This window comes from Pseudorasbora parva, chromosome 12, assembly GCF_024679245.1.
Source record: "Pseudorasbora parva isolate DD20220531a chromosome 12, ASM2467924v1, whole genome shotgun sequence".
NCBI lineage: Eukaryota > Metazoa > Chordata > Actinopteri > Cypriniformes > Gobionidae > Pseudorasbora > Pseudorasbora parva.
Window position 1 is genome coordinate 870,001 of NC_090183.1, and position 13,975 is coordinate 883,975.

Genomic DNA, 13,975 nt, shown 5'->3' on the forward strand with positions numbered 1-13,975 from the left:
GGGCATGTTTTTGTGACATATGAGGACACAGATGTGTATAATGCCATGGGTATGACACAGGTATTACAGGAGAGGGTGAAATATGAGGACATTACCCATGGCCCCACTTTACAAAATGCCTATAAATCATACATGTGTGTGTGTGTGTGTGTGTGTTCAGCTGCACGTGGCGGCGGCGAATGGTTACTCTCAGGCCGCTGAGGCGCTGTTAGAGGGCGGAGCCAGAACAGACGTGAGGGACTCTGACGGATGGACACCGCTCCACGCCGCAGCATGCTGGGGACAGGTAAGTGTGTGTGTGTGTGTGAGTGAGTGTGTGTGTGTGTGTGTGTGTGTGTGTGTGTGTGTGTGTGTGTGTGTGTGTGTGTGTGTGTGTGTGTGTGTGAGTGTGTGTGTGTGTGTGTGTGTGTGTGTGTGTGTGTGTGTGTGAGTGTGTGTGTGTGTGTGTGTGTGTGTGTGAGTGAGTGTGTGTGTGTGTGTGTGTGTGTGTGTGTGTGTGTGTGTGTGTGTATGAGACTCTTACACATCTTACCATAAATATATAATTTCTCTAAAAAAAATCAACTAACTAAAATTTTTACATTTTTGATTTTTTTTTACATTTAAATATGACTATTTAGGTTTAATGTATAATATGTAATGTTTAATATAATTTTTTTAAATAAAAAAAAATATATATGTATTTTTTAATTATAAAAAATCATATTTTTCATATTTTATATATATTTCATATTTATTCATTTTTATTATTATATTTGTACATTAGTTGCCCATTATTATTATTCAGTTATTTTTTTATCGAATATTTCACATTTTATTTCAGATTTATTTTAAGTAACAATTTTATAATTTTTTTTATAGCGCGCATGCGTATGATATGCAGTAGCACACGCGTCTCAGACTCATAGCTCTCGCTGGATTGATAATTGTGATGATTAATAATAATAACCGATGGCGATCCGGTCCCGCAGGTCCATGTGGCGGAGCTGCTGGTTTCTCACGGAGCCAATCTCAACGCCAAGACCTTCATGGAGGAGACGCCTATAGGTATGAATATCACTGAATAATAAAACCACGGGGCATGAGGAAGGTCTTTATAATAACTGAACATGCCCCGGCTCATTACAGCAGAAGTTCAGCTTTAGTATTAAAGCAGCATGAAGATGAAGTCTCTTCTCCTCTAGTGTGCCGGATATCGAGTGAAGCGCTTCGCAAACAAGAACAAATGTGGGCGGGCTTGATTGTGTCTGTAGGGAACTGATTGGATGGCTGTGGTTTGAGTGACAGATGGCCCCGCCCTCATCATCAGAGAAGAGATGAAGTTATTCTGACTCAAGATTATTAACACAATAATGATCAGTCATTGAGAATAAACCGACCGGCTCTCATGACCACTAGAGGCAGTAAAACAGATTTATTTTTCAAATTTACAAATTTATTCTTGCGATGCTGAAAGCTCAGGAACGAATCTCGTGAAGAACGAGTCGTGATAAAAGACGAGTTGAAAACAGAAGATAAAGTGAAACGATACGATCTTATTTGTGTCACATGTGCTGTTGTTAACACTATCGGGTCGGTTTAGGGTTTGGTGTCCTGGAGATGATCGCTGAGTCCTGCGGGTGAACATGAAGAACAATCACAACGCGGAAAAAAACCTTCTGTGCATTTGCAGAGCACGCTGCTTTATCACGAGAGCTCAGACACCTGCACTCTAAAATATGCTGGGTTAAAAACAACCCAAGTTGGGTTGAAAATGGACAAACCCATAAATTGGACCCATTCAAACAACCCAATTTCTGGGTTTGTCCATTTTCAACCCAACTTGGGTTGTTTTTAACCCAGCATATTGTAGAGTGTTCTAATCAAGGCTATCTGTCAGTGTCGGTGCATTATGGGTTTTTATTTGGCAAAACGTACCTGTGGCGACGTTATTGCAAACCACAAAATACGCATCAATAGGTCGATATCACTGCAGTGTCCAACAGAAATGACCACTAGAGGCAGTAAAACAGCAAAAAAAAAATATTTGTTTTTTTTTGTTTTTTTACCGTAGTCCATGATTTGTAAACGAACATATTTTGGAGTTTGCGTCGCTTAACCAGCTCCATACACTCTAAAAAATAGAGTTGTTTTAACCCAATGTTGGGTCATATATGGACTAACCCAGCGATTGGGTTGTCTTAAGGAAAGACATTGGGTTGTTCTTTACAGATTTTTTTAGAGTGTATGTTGGTCTTTCTGCCTCATTAATCTCCATAGCTCAGCTGGGGCAGATTTGTTCTTGCGATGCTGAAAGCTCAGGAACGAATCTCGTGAAGAACGAGTCGTGATAAAAGACGAGTTGAAAACAGAAGATAAAATGACACGATACAATATTATTTTTGCTTTAGTTAACACTATCGGGTCGGTTCACACTGCAAAAAATGCTTTTCTTATTTAGTATTTTTGTCTTGTTTCCAGTCCCATCTAGCGGTGTAAAGTTATATGACCATCCATTAGTTTAATTCTGATTTCGTTTTAACTCCTACGGTGGCTGATTTAGTCCAAGATTAACACGGCTTCCGGTTCGACCTCGTCTCCTTTAAAGGGGTACTTCAGCGCTGGGAAGATGAATCTGTATTTAAACTGGGTCATCAATGCAGTAGAAATGTGAAATTATTTTTGAATTTGGTGTCTTCTAGACTGAGAAAAGACAGAAAATGTATTTTTGTCCCATGGGGATGAAAGACTACAATTCCCAGAATGCTTCGCTGCCCTGTGAGGCCATTCCCAACGCCAACAACTTCATTACTGTGACTGAGTTAGAGAAGACACTACAATTAAAAACTGAACGTGTCTGTTCAATATAATGAGTGAGTCACCGCGCGAGTGTCACAGCCCTGAGCACTGACTGCAGGAGTGATGAGAGCTGAGGTAATCGCGACTACATTCGCGGCATACATTCACAACGCGAGTTCAGTCTGGAGCGCTTCAGTTCATGCCTTTGCAAGCTTAACTTTCATAGAAATGAATTTGAGAAGTTAAAAGACTTACATTGCTCACCATAGCTCCGTTTAAATGATCCTGTCTGCAAGCTGAGCTCTCCCTGCCAGCTGAGTGTAATCTCCCATCCCCCAATGCCGGATTCAAAACATGCGGAAATGGCTCCCTCTGCTGGCTGTAGTCTTTAGCCTCTGGGCAAACATTCCTCCTATGATGCAAAAATCGTCATTTTGCATCATAGGAGGAATTTTTCCAGAAATAAAATGCATAAATCTCTCGTCTCAGGGGGATATGAGGGGGGAAAGCACAATAATTTGAATATTTTCCAGGGTTTCTACTGATACAAAGCCATATGCTAATCGCTGAAATAACCCTTTAAGTGATGATGTTACTTTAGAAAACTATTATAATTTACAGTTATTTAAGTTGTCAGTTAACATGTAGATTAGGACATCTATGTAAAATGAATAACAGTTTTACGTTTTCGTTCTTTTTTTACCATTTCATTGCTAACATCAGCTATCCGGTTCCCAGACGAATGCAAACTAATCTTAGTAAAGGAGCTTTAATCAGTGCTATCGTTATTCTGTGTATTGTTCGACATCACTGTATGCTATATCTATACCAATGCACTGTTGTGGGCGATATCATTTTCTCCGCAAGAGCGCTAGAGGTAAACGCGAAAGGCGAAGCTTGAATTTACGGGTATGTCCCTCTTTGGCTACTGTACTTTCAAGATGGAGGGCCAACATGGCGACCGGCAGTCGAACCCCTCACCCGTGTGTGTTTCCAACGGCATATTATAAACTTACCAGAATACTTTATTACCTGAAAGAAGTAAATATACATTAATGAGCATATCTATCTTTGAAAGAACTAAGTGTTTTTAGCGAAGAATAAACTAAAGTTACACAGTGTAGCTTTAAGAAACATTTACTAGACAAGTACAATTATTGACTTGTTTTGGGGGAAAATAACTCAAAATGAAGAGAGTTTTTGCTTAAAATAAGATAAATAATCTGCCAATGGGGTGAGAAAAATAATCTTGTTTTCTGTTTGAATTAAGATTATTTTTCTCACCCCATTGGCAGATTATTTATCTTATTTTAAGCACAAACTCTCTTCATTTTGAGTTATTTTCCCCAAAACAAGACAATTACTTTTGCTTGTCTAGTAAATGTTTCTTGTTTTAAGAATTTTTAGATGTTTGGACTCGAAACAAGACACAAATACTGAGGAAGAAGAGCATTTTTTGCAGTGTAGGGTTTAGTGTGTGTGTACTTTAAAAAACCAGCGTGACAAAACGTGCCAATTCACACACATCTGTTCCCGGGAAGAAACTGCTTTTAGCTAGCCTAGAAATCTAGACGCACCCTAGCGGCAGCAAATTTAATTTGCCTGCAAGTGTGGTCTAGCAACTCTCAATTCCTATCTGAGCTGTATTCCTCAGAATCTGGACGGCCCAATCACATCGTGTAGGCTATAGAGTCGGCGGGCGGGGCCATAATGACGACGGCCGAGTTGCGTTTGCGTGCTTCTAGTAACACAGTCTTCTAGTAAACACAGAAACTGGCGAACCGCGGCGGTCTTTCGAATCAGCTTTGACCGCGACTCTGGAAGACTTGAGTTAAGCTTTTCTCTGAGAAAAGAACAAAGAGCGGCACTGAAGTCATTCTGAAGAAGAGAAGATGTGTTCGGAGTTTAGCCGACCGGATACGGCGAATGTTTAATCTGTCAGCGAGCTCCGCTTCACCTTCGTTGCTCTGGTTGGTGTAGCGCTATCCTATCGCGTGCAGAGGGAGTTTGACAGACAGCCGTTTATCCGCCCCTCAGATTGAGCCGTCAATGGAGAGTTTCCAGACCAAACATCTTGATGTGGGTCAGGCTTGTCAGGCTAGATTTTAGCGCCACCCAGTGGACATTTCACTTTAAAATGAATATGATAATCCTAGAAAAAGGATTAATCATGATATGTACACATTGTTACGTAATTTTTGTTGTGCAAAAACGTTGCCACAGGTACATTTTGCCAATGAGATCAGGCTGGAATAAACTGCAATATCCCGTAAAAATAAGCATTTTGATTTAATGGGGACTTTAACGCTTCTCCTAAGAAAAAATGTTCCTCACAGCGTAGAAAAGGATCTGTAGATCGAACACTGGAGAAATGTGTTTTATTATTATGAATCCGCCTTGTCTTCTTGTGTCGTAAGTCTCTCAGTTTTCCGCTCTGGCTGGTGTGTGTTTCTGTTTTCCGGCTCCTGAGCATCGGTCGTTTATGAAGCTTTATGTCTCCATTAAATGAATATTGTCCCCTTAGGCTGTCTTCATTACAGTCAGTAGTCACAGTGACCGCTTTAAGACGACACCGGTTCAGGTCAGAATAAGTTTATTAGTAAAGCGCTTTCACAATGTATAATTTCAAAGCAACTTAACAGAACATTGTTGTTTTTAAAGGGGTGAAAATGTGTGTGTGAAAAAATGCAAATTCTCTCATCATTTACTAACCCTAAAGTTGCTCCAAAGCTTAAAAAATCTCTGAACACAAAGGAAGATATGTGGAAGAATGTTCGTATATGAGCAGATTTTGGGCCCCATTGACTACAATAGTAGGGGAAAAATACTACGATAGTCAATGGGGCCCAAAATCTGCTCATATACGAACATTCTTCCAAATATCTCCCCTTGTGTTCAGCAGAAGAAAGAAACTCACACAGGTTTGGAACAACTTTACGGAGAGTAAAGGATGAATTGTCATTTTTGTGTGTGTGTGTGTGTGTGTGTGTGTTCAGATCTGTGTGAGGATGAGGAGTTCAGGAATCATCTGCTGGAGTTGAAGCACAAGCATGACATCATCATGAAGTCGCAGCTGAAGCACAAAACGTCTCTGTGCCGCCGAACCAGCAGCGCAGGCAGCCGCGGGTAAATACTGACACCTGCTGGACACACACACACACACACACACACACACACACACACACACACACACACACACACACACACACACACACACACGTCGTGTTTCCATGTTTTATGGGGACTTTCCATAGGCGTAATGGATTTCATACTGTACATCCTATCCCCTTACCTAAACCTACCCATCACACACACACACACACACACACACACACACACACACACACACACACACACACAGACACACACACACACACAGCCCCTAAACCTACCCATCACACACACACACACACACACACACACACACACACACACACACACACACACACACACACACACACACACCCTAAATCTACCCATCACAGGAAACATTCTGCATTTTTTCTTTTTCAAAAAAACTCCTTCTGTGTGACCTAAAAATGTCCCCACAAGGACAAGGATTTCGGATATTGCCATCTTTGTGGGGACATTTTGTCCCCATAACGTAGGGATTACCAGGTCACACACACACACACACACACACACACACGTTTGTTTTTGTGTCATATGAATCAGAATCAGAAAGAGCTTTATTGCCAAGTGTGCCTTTCACACACAAGGATTTTTTTGGGGTGCTGAAGCTTCCAGTGCACATAAACAAAACAAATACAACACGGTAATAAAAAATTATAAGAATAAAAATATGAAGAAAAATATAAACAGTATAAGGTCACGGTTACATTTATTCAGAAAGACGTAGATTATGAGCATTTACAGTATTTGGGTGGTAAGAATAAATATAAATGATAAATAATATAAGTAATCACCTGAGTTTAAGAGATATTGCACTAAAAAGTGGGAATAATTGCACTTACAGGCATTTGCCTTGGGGAAGGGGGTGAATGTGTGTGTGTGAGTGTGTGTGTGTGTGTGTGTGTGTGTGGGGGGGGGGGGCGATGTTAGCAATGGCCTCTGGGAAGAAACTGTTCGTATTTTCTATCCCCTTACACTGCCCCTAAACCTACCCATCACACACACACACACACACACACACACACACACACACACACACACACACACACAGATTATTTATCTTATTTTAAGCAAAAACTCTCTTCATTTTGAGTTATTTTCCCCAAAACAAGACAATTACTTTTGCTTGTCTAGTAAATACTTCTTGTTTTAAGAGTTTAAGAAGAGCATGTTTTGCAGTGTGTTACGCATTTGAAAAAGTAACTCAGATATTTTGTTGTAAATTTTAAAAGTAATGCATTACTTTACTAGTTACTTAAAAAGTAATCTGATAGCGTAACTGGAGTTACCTGTAATGAGTTATCAGGACAGGTTGTGTGTGACATCAGTGTGTGTCGATCCGCTCTTCAGATCCTAAACAGAAACAGGAGCACATCTATTTCAACACACTAACATTTGGTATACCCTAATTCTGTTTTTGAACACTATTTAGGGCAGAGAGTGTGTGAATCGGGACACACACCTAATGTGTCGTCTTTGCCGTGTTTGTAGGAAAGTTGTGCGGAGGGCGAGTCTGTCCGACAGACACAATCTCTGCAGGAAGGAGTATCAGACGGAGGCCATCGTGTGGAGAGGAGGAAGAGAAGAAGAGGAGAGAGAGCGGGAGTCGGACCAGGAGAACAGCCAATCGGTGAATAACGCACACACGCACACACACATTCTCACATAAACACACACACACACACACACACACACACACACACTGCCCAAACCCCTAAACCTACCCATCACACACACACACACACACACACACACACACACACACACACACACTGCCCCTACCCCTAAACCTACCCATCACACACACACACACACACACACACACACACACACACACACACACACACACACACACACACACACACACACACACACTTCTTTAGTGACATTGTTGATCTTATGTCTAAACACACAACGCTGCGCCGCTGCTCCCATGGGATGATTATTATTACGCAGGAATGAGAAAATAGTTCCTAGTCGTATCGGTCTAAAAAAATTGCAACTTTTCATTTTCCGTTGGTCTTAGGACACGATTGTGCGTACCGTATTTTCCGCACTATAAGGCGCACTTAAAAGCCTTTAATTTTCTCAAAAAGCCACAGTGCGCCTTATAATTCGGAGCGCCTTATATATGGATCAAGGCGCTCTGTCAAAATGTTTCAGTACGACTGGTAAACTACAAAGCCGCACCGCGTCTCTACAGTCACTATTTGATTGAAGGCAACAGCACTAGTACGGGGCATGAACATCGATGAATCTCGAGGCGGTCCTTCTTGGTGCTTTCGTTTTACGAAAAGACGTAATCTCTCCATACGCAAACGTACTAATGTCTCGCAGCAAGCGCCAAAAGATTACCAAGGCTGGGAGATATTGTTAATATGCACATCAACGTTTGAACAACGTTACCATGGGAGTGAATGGAGTTGTCAGAACGGTTAATAAAGTTTGACTTGAGCCCTATTCGCATGGGATTAGTATCTGGGACCTCTGTGATTTAGAAATTTCTCCCCCACATCTGAGTTTTGCGTGGCAGTGGCACATTCGCACGTGATAACCAAACCCTGTGATTTTACTCAAATTTACTGACTTCTCCCGGATATGATGTCAGGACTTGTAAAAGGTTTTTCGTTATAGCTCGTGTCGTATCGATATCGTTTTGATAGTTTTATAGTAATACAAATTATTTCGTTCAGTTAGAGAACACGCTACAATTAAAAACTGAACTGAGCTCAGACCAGCGGCAGGAGTCAGATCTCATTCATCACGAGTGAGAAGCTGACGATATACGGCGGAAGATTGAGTTTCAAAGCTAAATGTAGAAGCGGCCATTTAAGCGAGCTTGTCGTTGTACTGTTCTATTGTTGTTTTTCATTAAGAATAGTATTGATGTTAATATTACACACACCATTCAAGCAATTTGCTCCCAAATTGGTACTCATTCAACAGTGAAAGTATAATCCGTGCGGGAATTCATAACGGAGCGCATAATGAATGCAGCCTCCATTCTTCGTGAAAGATAAAGATAGAAATGCGCACAGGAAACAAAAAAACCTTGCAAAAACGATATACAATCCACCCAATCCTGGCCAAATCACAGAGATGCCGATCCGCACGGGACTAATATCATCACAGGACCTCGGTGTTCAGCGAAAAATGGTCGGTCATTTGCGGGGGAATTTTTACTTTACAAATTACAGACATGGCCGATTCGCACGAGATTAAGATCACAGACATTCTCTGAAATTGGTACAAATCACCAGAGGTCCCCAGATAATACGAGTCCCGTGCGAATAGTCAGTTTGTCTGACTGTTTTGTTGACATTCCCTTTAGCACAGCTCCATCTAGTGGATGCATAACACAAACCCAGTCCAACGTTTGACTGCAGTAGTTTCTAGGCTTTTATATGCGCCTTATAATCCGGTGCGCCCTATACAGTCTTGTTCAAAATAATAGCAGTACAATGTGACTAACCAGAATAATCAAGGTTTTTAGTATATTTTTTATTGCTACGTGGCAAACAAGTTACCAGTAGGTTCAGTAGATTGTCAGAAAACAAATGAGACCCAGCATTCATGATATGCACGCTCTTAAGGCTGTGCAATTGGGCAATTAGTTGAAAGGGGTGTGTTCAAAAAAATAGCAGTGTCTACCTTTGACTGTACAAACTCAAAACTATTTTGTACAAACATTTTTTTTTCTGGGATTTAGCAATCCTGTGAATCACTAAACTAATATTTAGTTGTATGACCACAGTTTTTTAAAACTGCTTGACATCTGTGTGGCATGGAGTCAACCAACTTGTGGCACCTCTCAGCTGTTATTCCACTCCATGATTCTTTAACAACATTCCACAATTCATTCACATTTCTTGGTTTTGCTTCAGAAACAGCATTTTTGATATCACCCCACAAGTTCTCAATTGGATTAAGGTCTGGAGATTGGGCTGGCCACTCCATAACATTAATTTTGTTGGTTTGGAACCAAGACTTTGCCCGTTTACTAGTGTGTTTTGGGTCATTGTCTTGTTGAAACAACCGTTTCAAGGGCATGTCCTCTTCAGCATAGGGCAACATGACCTCTTCAAGTATTTTAACATATGCAAACTGATCCATGATCCCTGGTATGCGATAAATAGGCCCAACACCATAGTAGGAGAAACATGCCCATATCATGATGCTTGCACCTCCATGCTTCACTGTCTTCACTGTATACTGTGGCTTGAATTCAGAGTTTGGGGGTCGTCTCACAAACTGCCTGTGGCCCTTGGACCCAAAAAGAACAATTTTACTCTCATCAGTCCACAAAATGTTCCTCCATTTCTCTTTAGGCCAGTTGATGTGTTCTTTGGCAAATTGTAACCTCTTCTGCACATGCCTTTTTTTTAACAGAGGGACTTTGCGGGGGATTCTTGAAAATAGATTAGCTTCACACAGACGTCTTCTAACTGTCACAGTACTTACAGGTAACTCCAGACTGTCTTTGATCATCCTGGAGGTGATCATTGGCTGAGCCTTTGCCATTCTGGTTATTCTTCTATCCATTTTGATGGTTGTCTTCCGTTTTCTTCCACATCTCTCTGGTTTTGCTCTCCATTTTAAGGCATTGGAGATCATTTTAGCTGAACAGCCTATCATTTTTTGCACCTCTTTATAGGTTTTCCCCTCTCTAATCAACTTTTTAATCAAAGTACGCTGTTCTTCTGAACAATGTCTTGAACGACCCATTTTCCTCAGCTTTCAAATGCATGTTCAACAAGTGTTGGCTTCATCCTTAAATAGGGGCCACCTGATTCACACCTGTTTCTTCACAAAATTGATGACCTCAGTGATTGAATGCCACACTGCTATTTTTTTGAACACACCCCTTTCAACTAATTCAACTAATTGCCCAATTGCACAGCCTTAAGAGCGTGCATATCATGAATGCTGGGTCTCATTTGTTTTCTGAGAATCTACTGAACCTACTGGTAACTTGTTTGCCACGTAGCAATAAAAAATATACTAAAAACCTTGATTATTCTGGTTAGTCACATTGTACTGCTATTATTTTGAACAAGACTGTATATGAAAACAGTTTTAAAATAGGCCATTCATTGAAGGTGCGCCTTATAGTGCGGAAAATACGGTATAGAAGAGTCAGGAAAATATTGAAAGTCTTTGGTCCTCATTTTTGAGCGCGATGCTAACGGTCTAATCCGATTCAATGATGTATGCTAAGCTATGCTAAAAGTGCTACCGCCAGAGATCGGCTGAATGGATTCAAAAACGCTAAAACTCAACTCAAGCCTATTCAGAAAAAGTGGAGTGTCCCTTTAATAAAATCAACACTAGTGCAGGGCTGTCCCCAAGATTTACACATTCAAATCAGAATTGTTGAATCTTTCTATAGTCGACTGATAGTCGAATCATCTGTGTGTGTGTGTGTGTGTTTGTGTGTGTGAGTGTGTGTGTGTGTGTGTGTGTGTGTGAAATGAACACTAGTGTGTAATGTTGTGACCTCCTGTGTGTGTAGACTCAGCCTGATGACGGCTCTCGAGTGCCGGGGATCCTAAAAGATGGTGGACGACAGAACGGCTGCATCTCTACTCCAGCGCCGCCCGCTCCTAACGGGGACCCCGTGACCCCTGACCCTCACGACCCCGAGCCCACGACCTCCAGCGGCGACCCCAAGCCTAAAGAGCGCGCGCAGACGCTGTCCGAACTCAAAAAGCAGCGCTCCGCCGCCAAACTCCTCCCACTTCCCGTCCTCAACGGTCACATGGGCAACGGCTCGACCAATCCCGAGGACCCGCGCATGCCTCTGGTGTCGTCCAATGGCAGCGCGGTTTACTTCACGCCGGCCAGCGGAGACCCGCCGCTGCTGAGATTCAGGCAGCCAATCGAAGACGAGCATCCCAAGAGTCACACCTGCTGCTGCGTCTCGTAGATCCGTCCAATCGCAGGATCCCAAGCGTCTGATTGGCTGACGGTTTATGGGTTATTATTTATTCCATGTGATCTGGCATGTTCTCAGTTAATTTTCTCAATCGCGCAGAATCAGCCAATGAGGATCCAGTGCCGCTCCCATAGCCCCGCCCACTCCTCAAAACTCACCTATATTTAACAAGAATCCAATCGCAGGATCAGAAGCGTCTGATTGGCTGATAGGAGCCTAATTAATGCAAATTAGCGGTTTATGAGTTATTATTTATTTCATATGATCGGGCATGTTCTAAGTTCATTTGCTCGATTGCGTAGAAAAACGGCCAATGAGGATCCAGTGCCGCTCCCATAGCCCCGCCCACTTCTCAAAACTCGGATCCCAAGCGTCTAATTGGCTGACGGAGGCCTAATTAATGCAAATTAGCGGTTTATGGGTTATTATTTATTTCATATGATCGGGCATGTTCTCAGCTCATTTTCTCGATTGCGCAGAAAAACAGCCAATCAGGTTCCAGTGCCGCTCCCATAGCCCCGCCCACTCTCAAAACTGGCCTATATTTAGCGAGCGTCCAATCGCAGGATCCCAGGCGTCTGATTGGCTGACAGAAGCCTAATTAATACAATTTAGCGGTTTATGGGTTATTTATTTCATATGATCTGTACGATCGCGCAGAAAAACGGCCAATCAGGTTCCAGTGCCGCTCCCATAGCTCCGCCCATCCCTGAACACTCACCTATATTTAGCGAACGTCCAATCGCAGGGTCCCAAGCGTCTGATTGGCTGACGGACGCCTAATTAATCAAATTCTGCGGCTTATGGGTTATTATTTATTTCATATGATCGGGCATTTTCTCAGTTCATTTTCTCGATCGCGCAGAATCAGCCAATGAGGTTCCAGTGCTGCTTCCATAGCCCCGCCCACTCCTCAAGCGTCTGATTGGCTGACGGACGCCTAATTAATGCAAATTAGCGGTTGATGGGTTATTATTTATTTCATATGATCGGGCATGTTCTCAGTTCATTTTCTCGATCGCGCAGAATCGGCCAATGAGGTTCCAGTGCCGCTCACATAGCCCCGCCCACTCCTCAAAACTCGCCTATATTTAGCGAGTGTCCAATCACAGGATCCCAAGCATCTGAATGGCTGATTGCACCGATTTCGCTCTCGTTCCGAACCCGGAAGCGTCCAATGAAAACTTTCTGAACGGGGAATTTCGAAGAAAGGAAATGATGTCATTCAGGAATTGCGCTTGTTTTTCCCTTCCAGCCTCCGATTGGACCGTCATTCCTGTACAGTATTTATTTGTATATGTGCATAGAGCCACTGTTCTATAGATTATTTATTGTATGACAGAGATGAAGTGATTAACGGAGCACGGATGGCGTCCTGGATTTGCTATTTTTATATGTCAGTGTTATAATGACAGTCTCACATCCACTCACGCTTCACACTAACATCTAAAGTGTCTTTCTGACATTATATCTGGGGTTAAAGGGATAGTTCACCCAAAGAGGAAAATTAGAAAGAGATTTAGCTCAAATAATAATGTCACATAAACAAAACTATTATTCTTTATTTTAATGTGAAATATATGTTTGTAAGCGTTAGATGTCAAATATGAAGTGTTCATATCCTGCACATGAAGGCTTATTATTTATATAGTATTATCACACTGCAAAAACGCTTTTCTTACTCAGTATTCTTGTCCTGTTTCTATTCAAAATATCAAACAATTCTTACTTTAAGAAACATTTTCTAGACAAGTCAAAATTATTGTCTTGTTTTGGGGGAAATAACTCAAAATGAAGAGAGTTTTTGCTTAAAATAAGATCAATAATCTGCCAATGGGGTGAGAAAAATAATCTTAATTCAAACAGAAAACAAAATTATTTTTCTCACCCCATTGGCAGATTATTTATCTTATTTTAAGCAAAAACTCTCTTCATTTTGAGTTATTTTTCCCAAAACAAGACAATTACTTTTGCTTGTCTAGTAAATACTTCTTGTTTTAGGAATTTCTAGATGTTTGGACTCGAAACAAGACAAAAATACTGAGGAAGAAGAGCATTTTTTGCAGTGTGGAAACTTTTGAGTGCCAAAGTCTTCCGGATAATTGACGGCAGAAACGGCCAATGAGGTTC

General features: G+C 41.6%; 1 protein-coding gene across 3 annotated transcripts in view; it reads left to right on the forward strand.

The window, feature by feature from the left end:
* Positions 1–13,610, forward strand: part of ppp1r16b (protein phosphatase 1, regulatory subunit 16B) — a 61,710-nt gene extending 48,100 nt beyond the window's left edge. For 2 of the 3 annotated variants that reach the window (XM_067458686.1, XM_067458687.1), the window contains 5 exons: positions 161–286; positions 972–1,047; positions 5,775–5,904; positions 7,402–7,540; positions 11,423–13,610. In XM_067458686.1, coding sequence (XP_067314787.1) covers positions 161–286; positions 972–1,047; positions 5,775–5,904; positions 7,402–7,540; positions 11,423–11,836 — 885 coding nt within the window. In that variant the 3' untranslated portion in view covers positions 11,837–13,610. The remainder of the gene's footprint in view (positions 1–160; positions 287–971; positions 1,048–5,774; positions 5,905–7,401; positions 7,541–11,422) is intronic. The other variant, XR_010908560.1, reaches the window with a different exon arrangement.
* Positions 13,611–13,975: the final 365 nt, after the last annotated feature.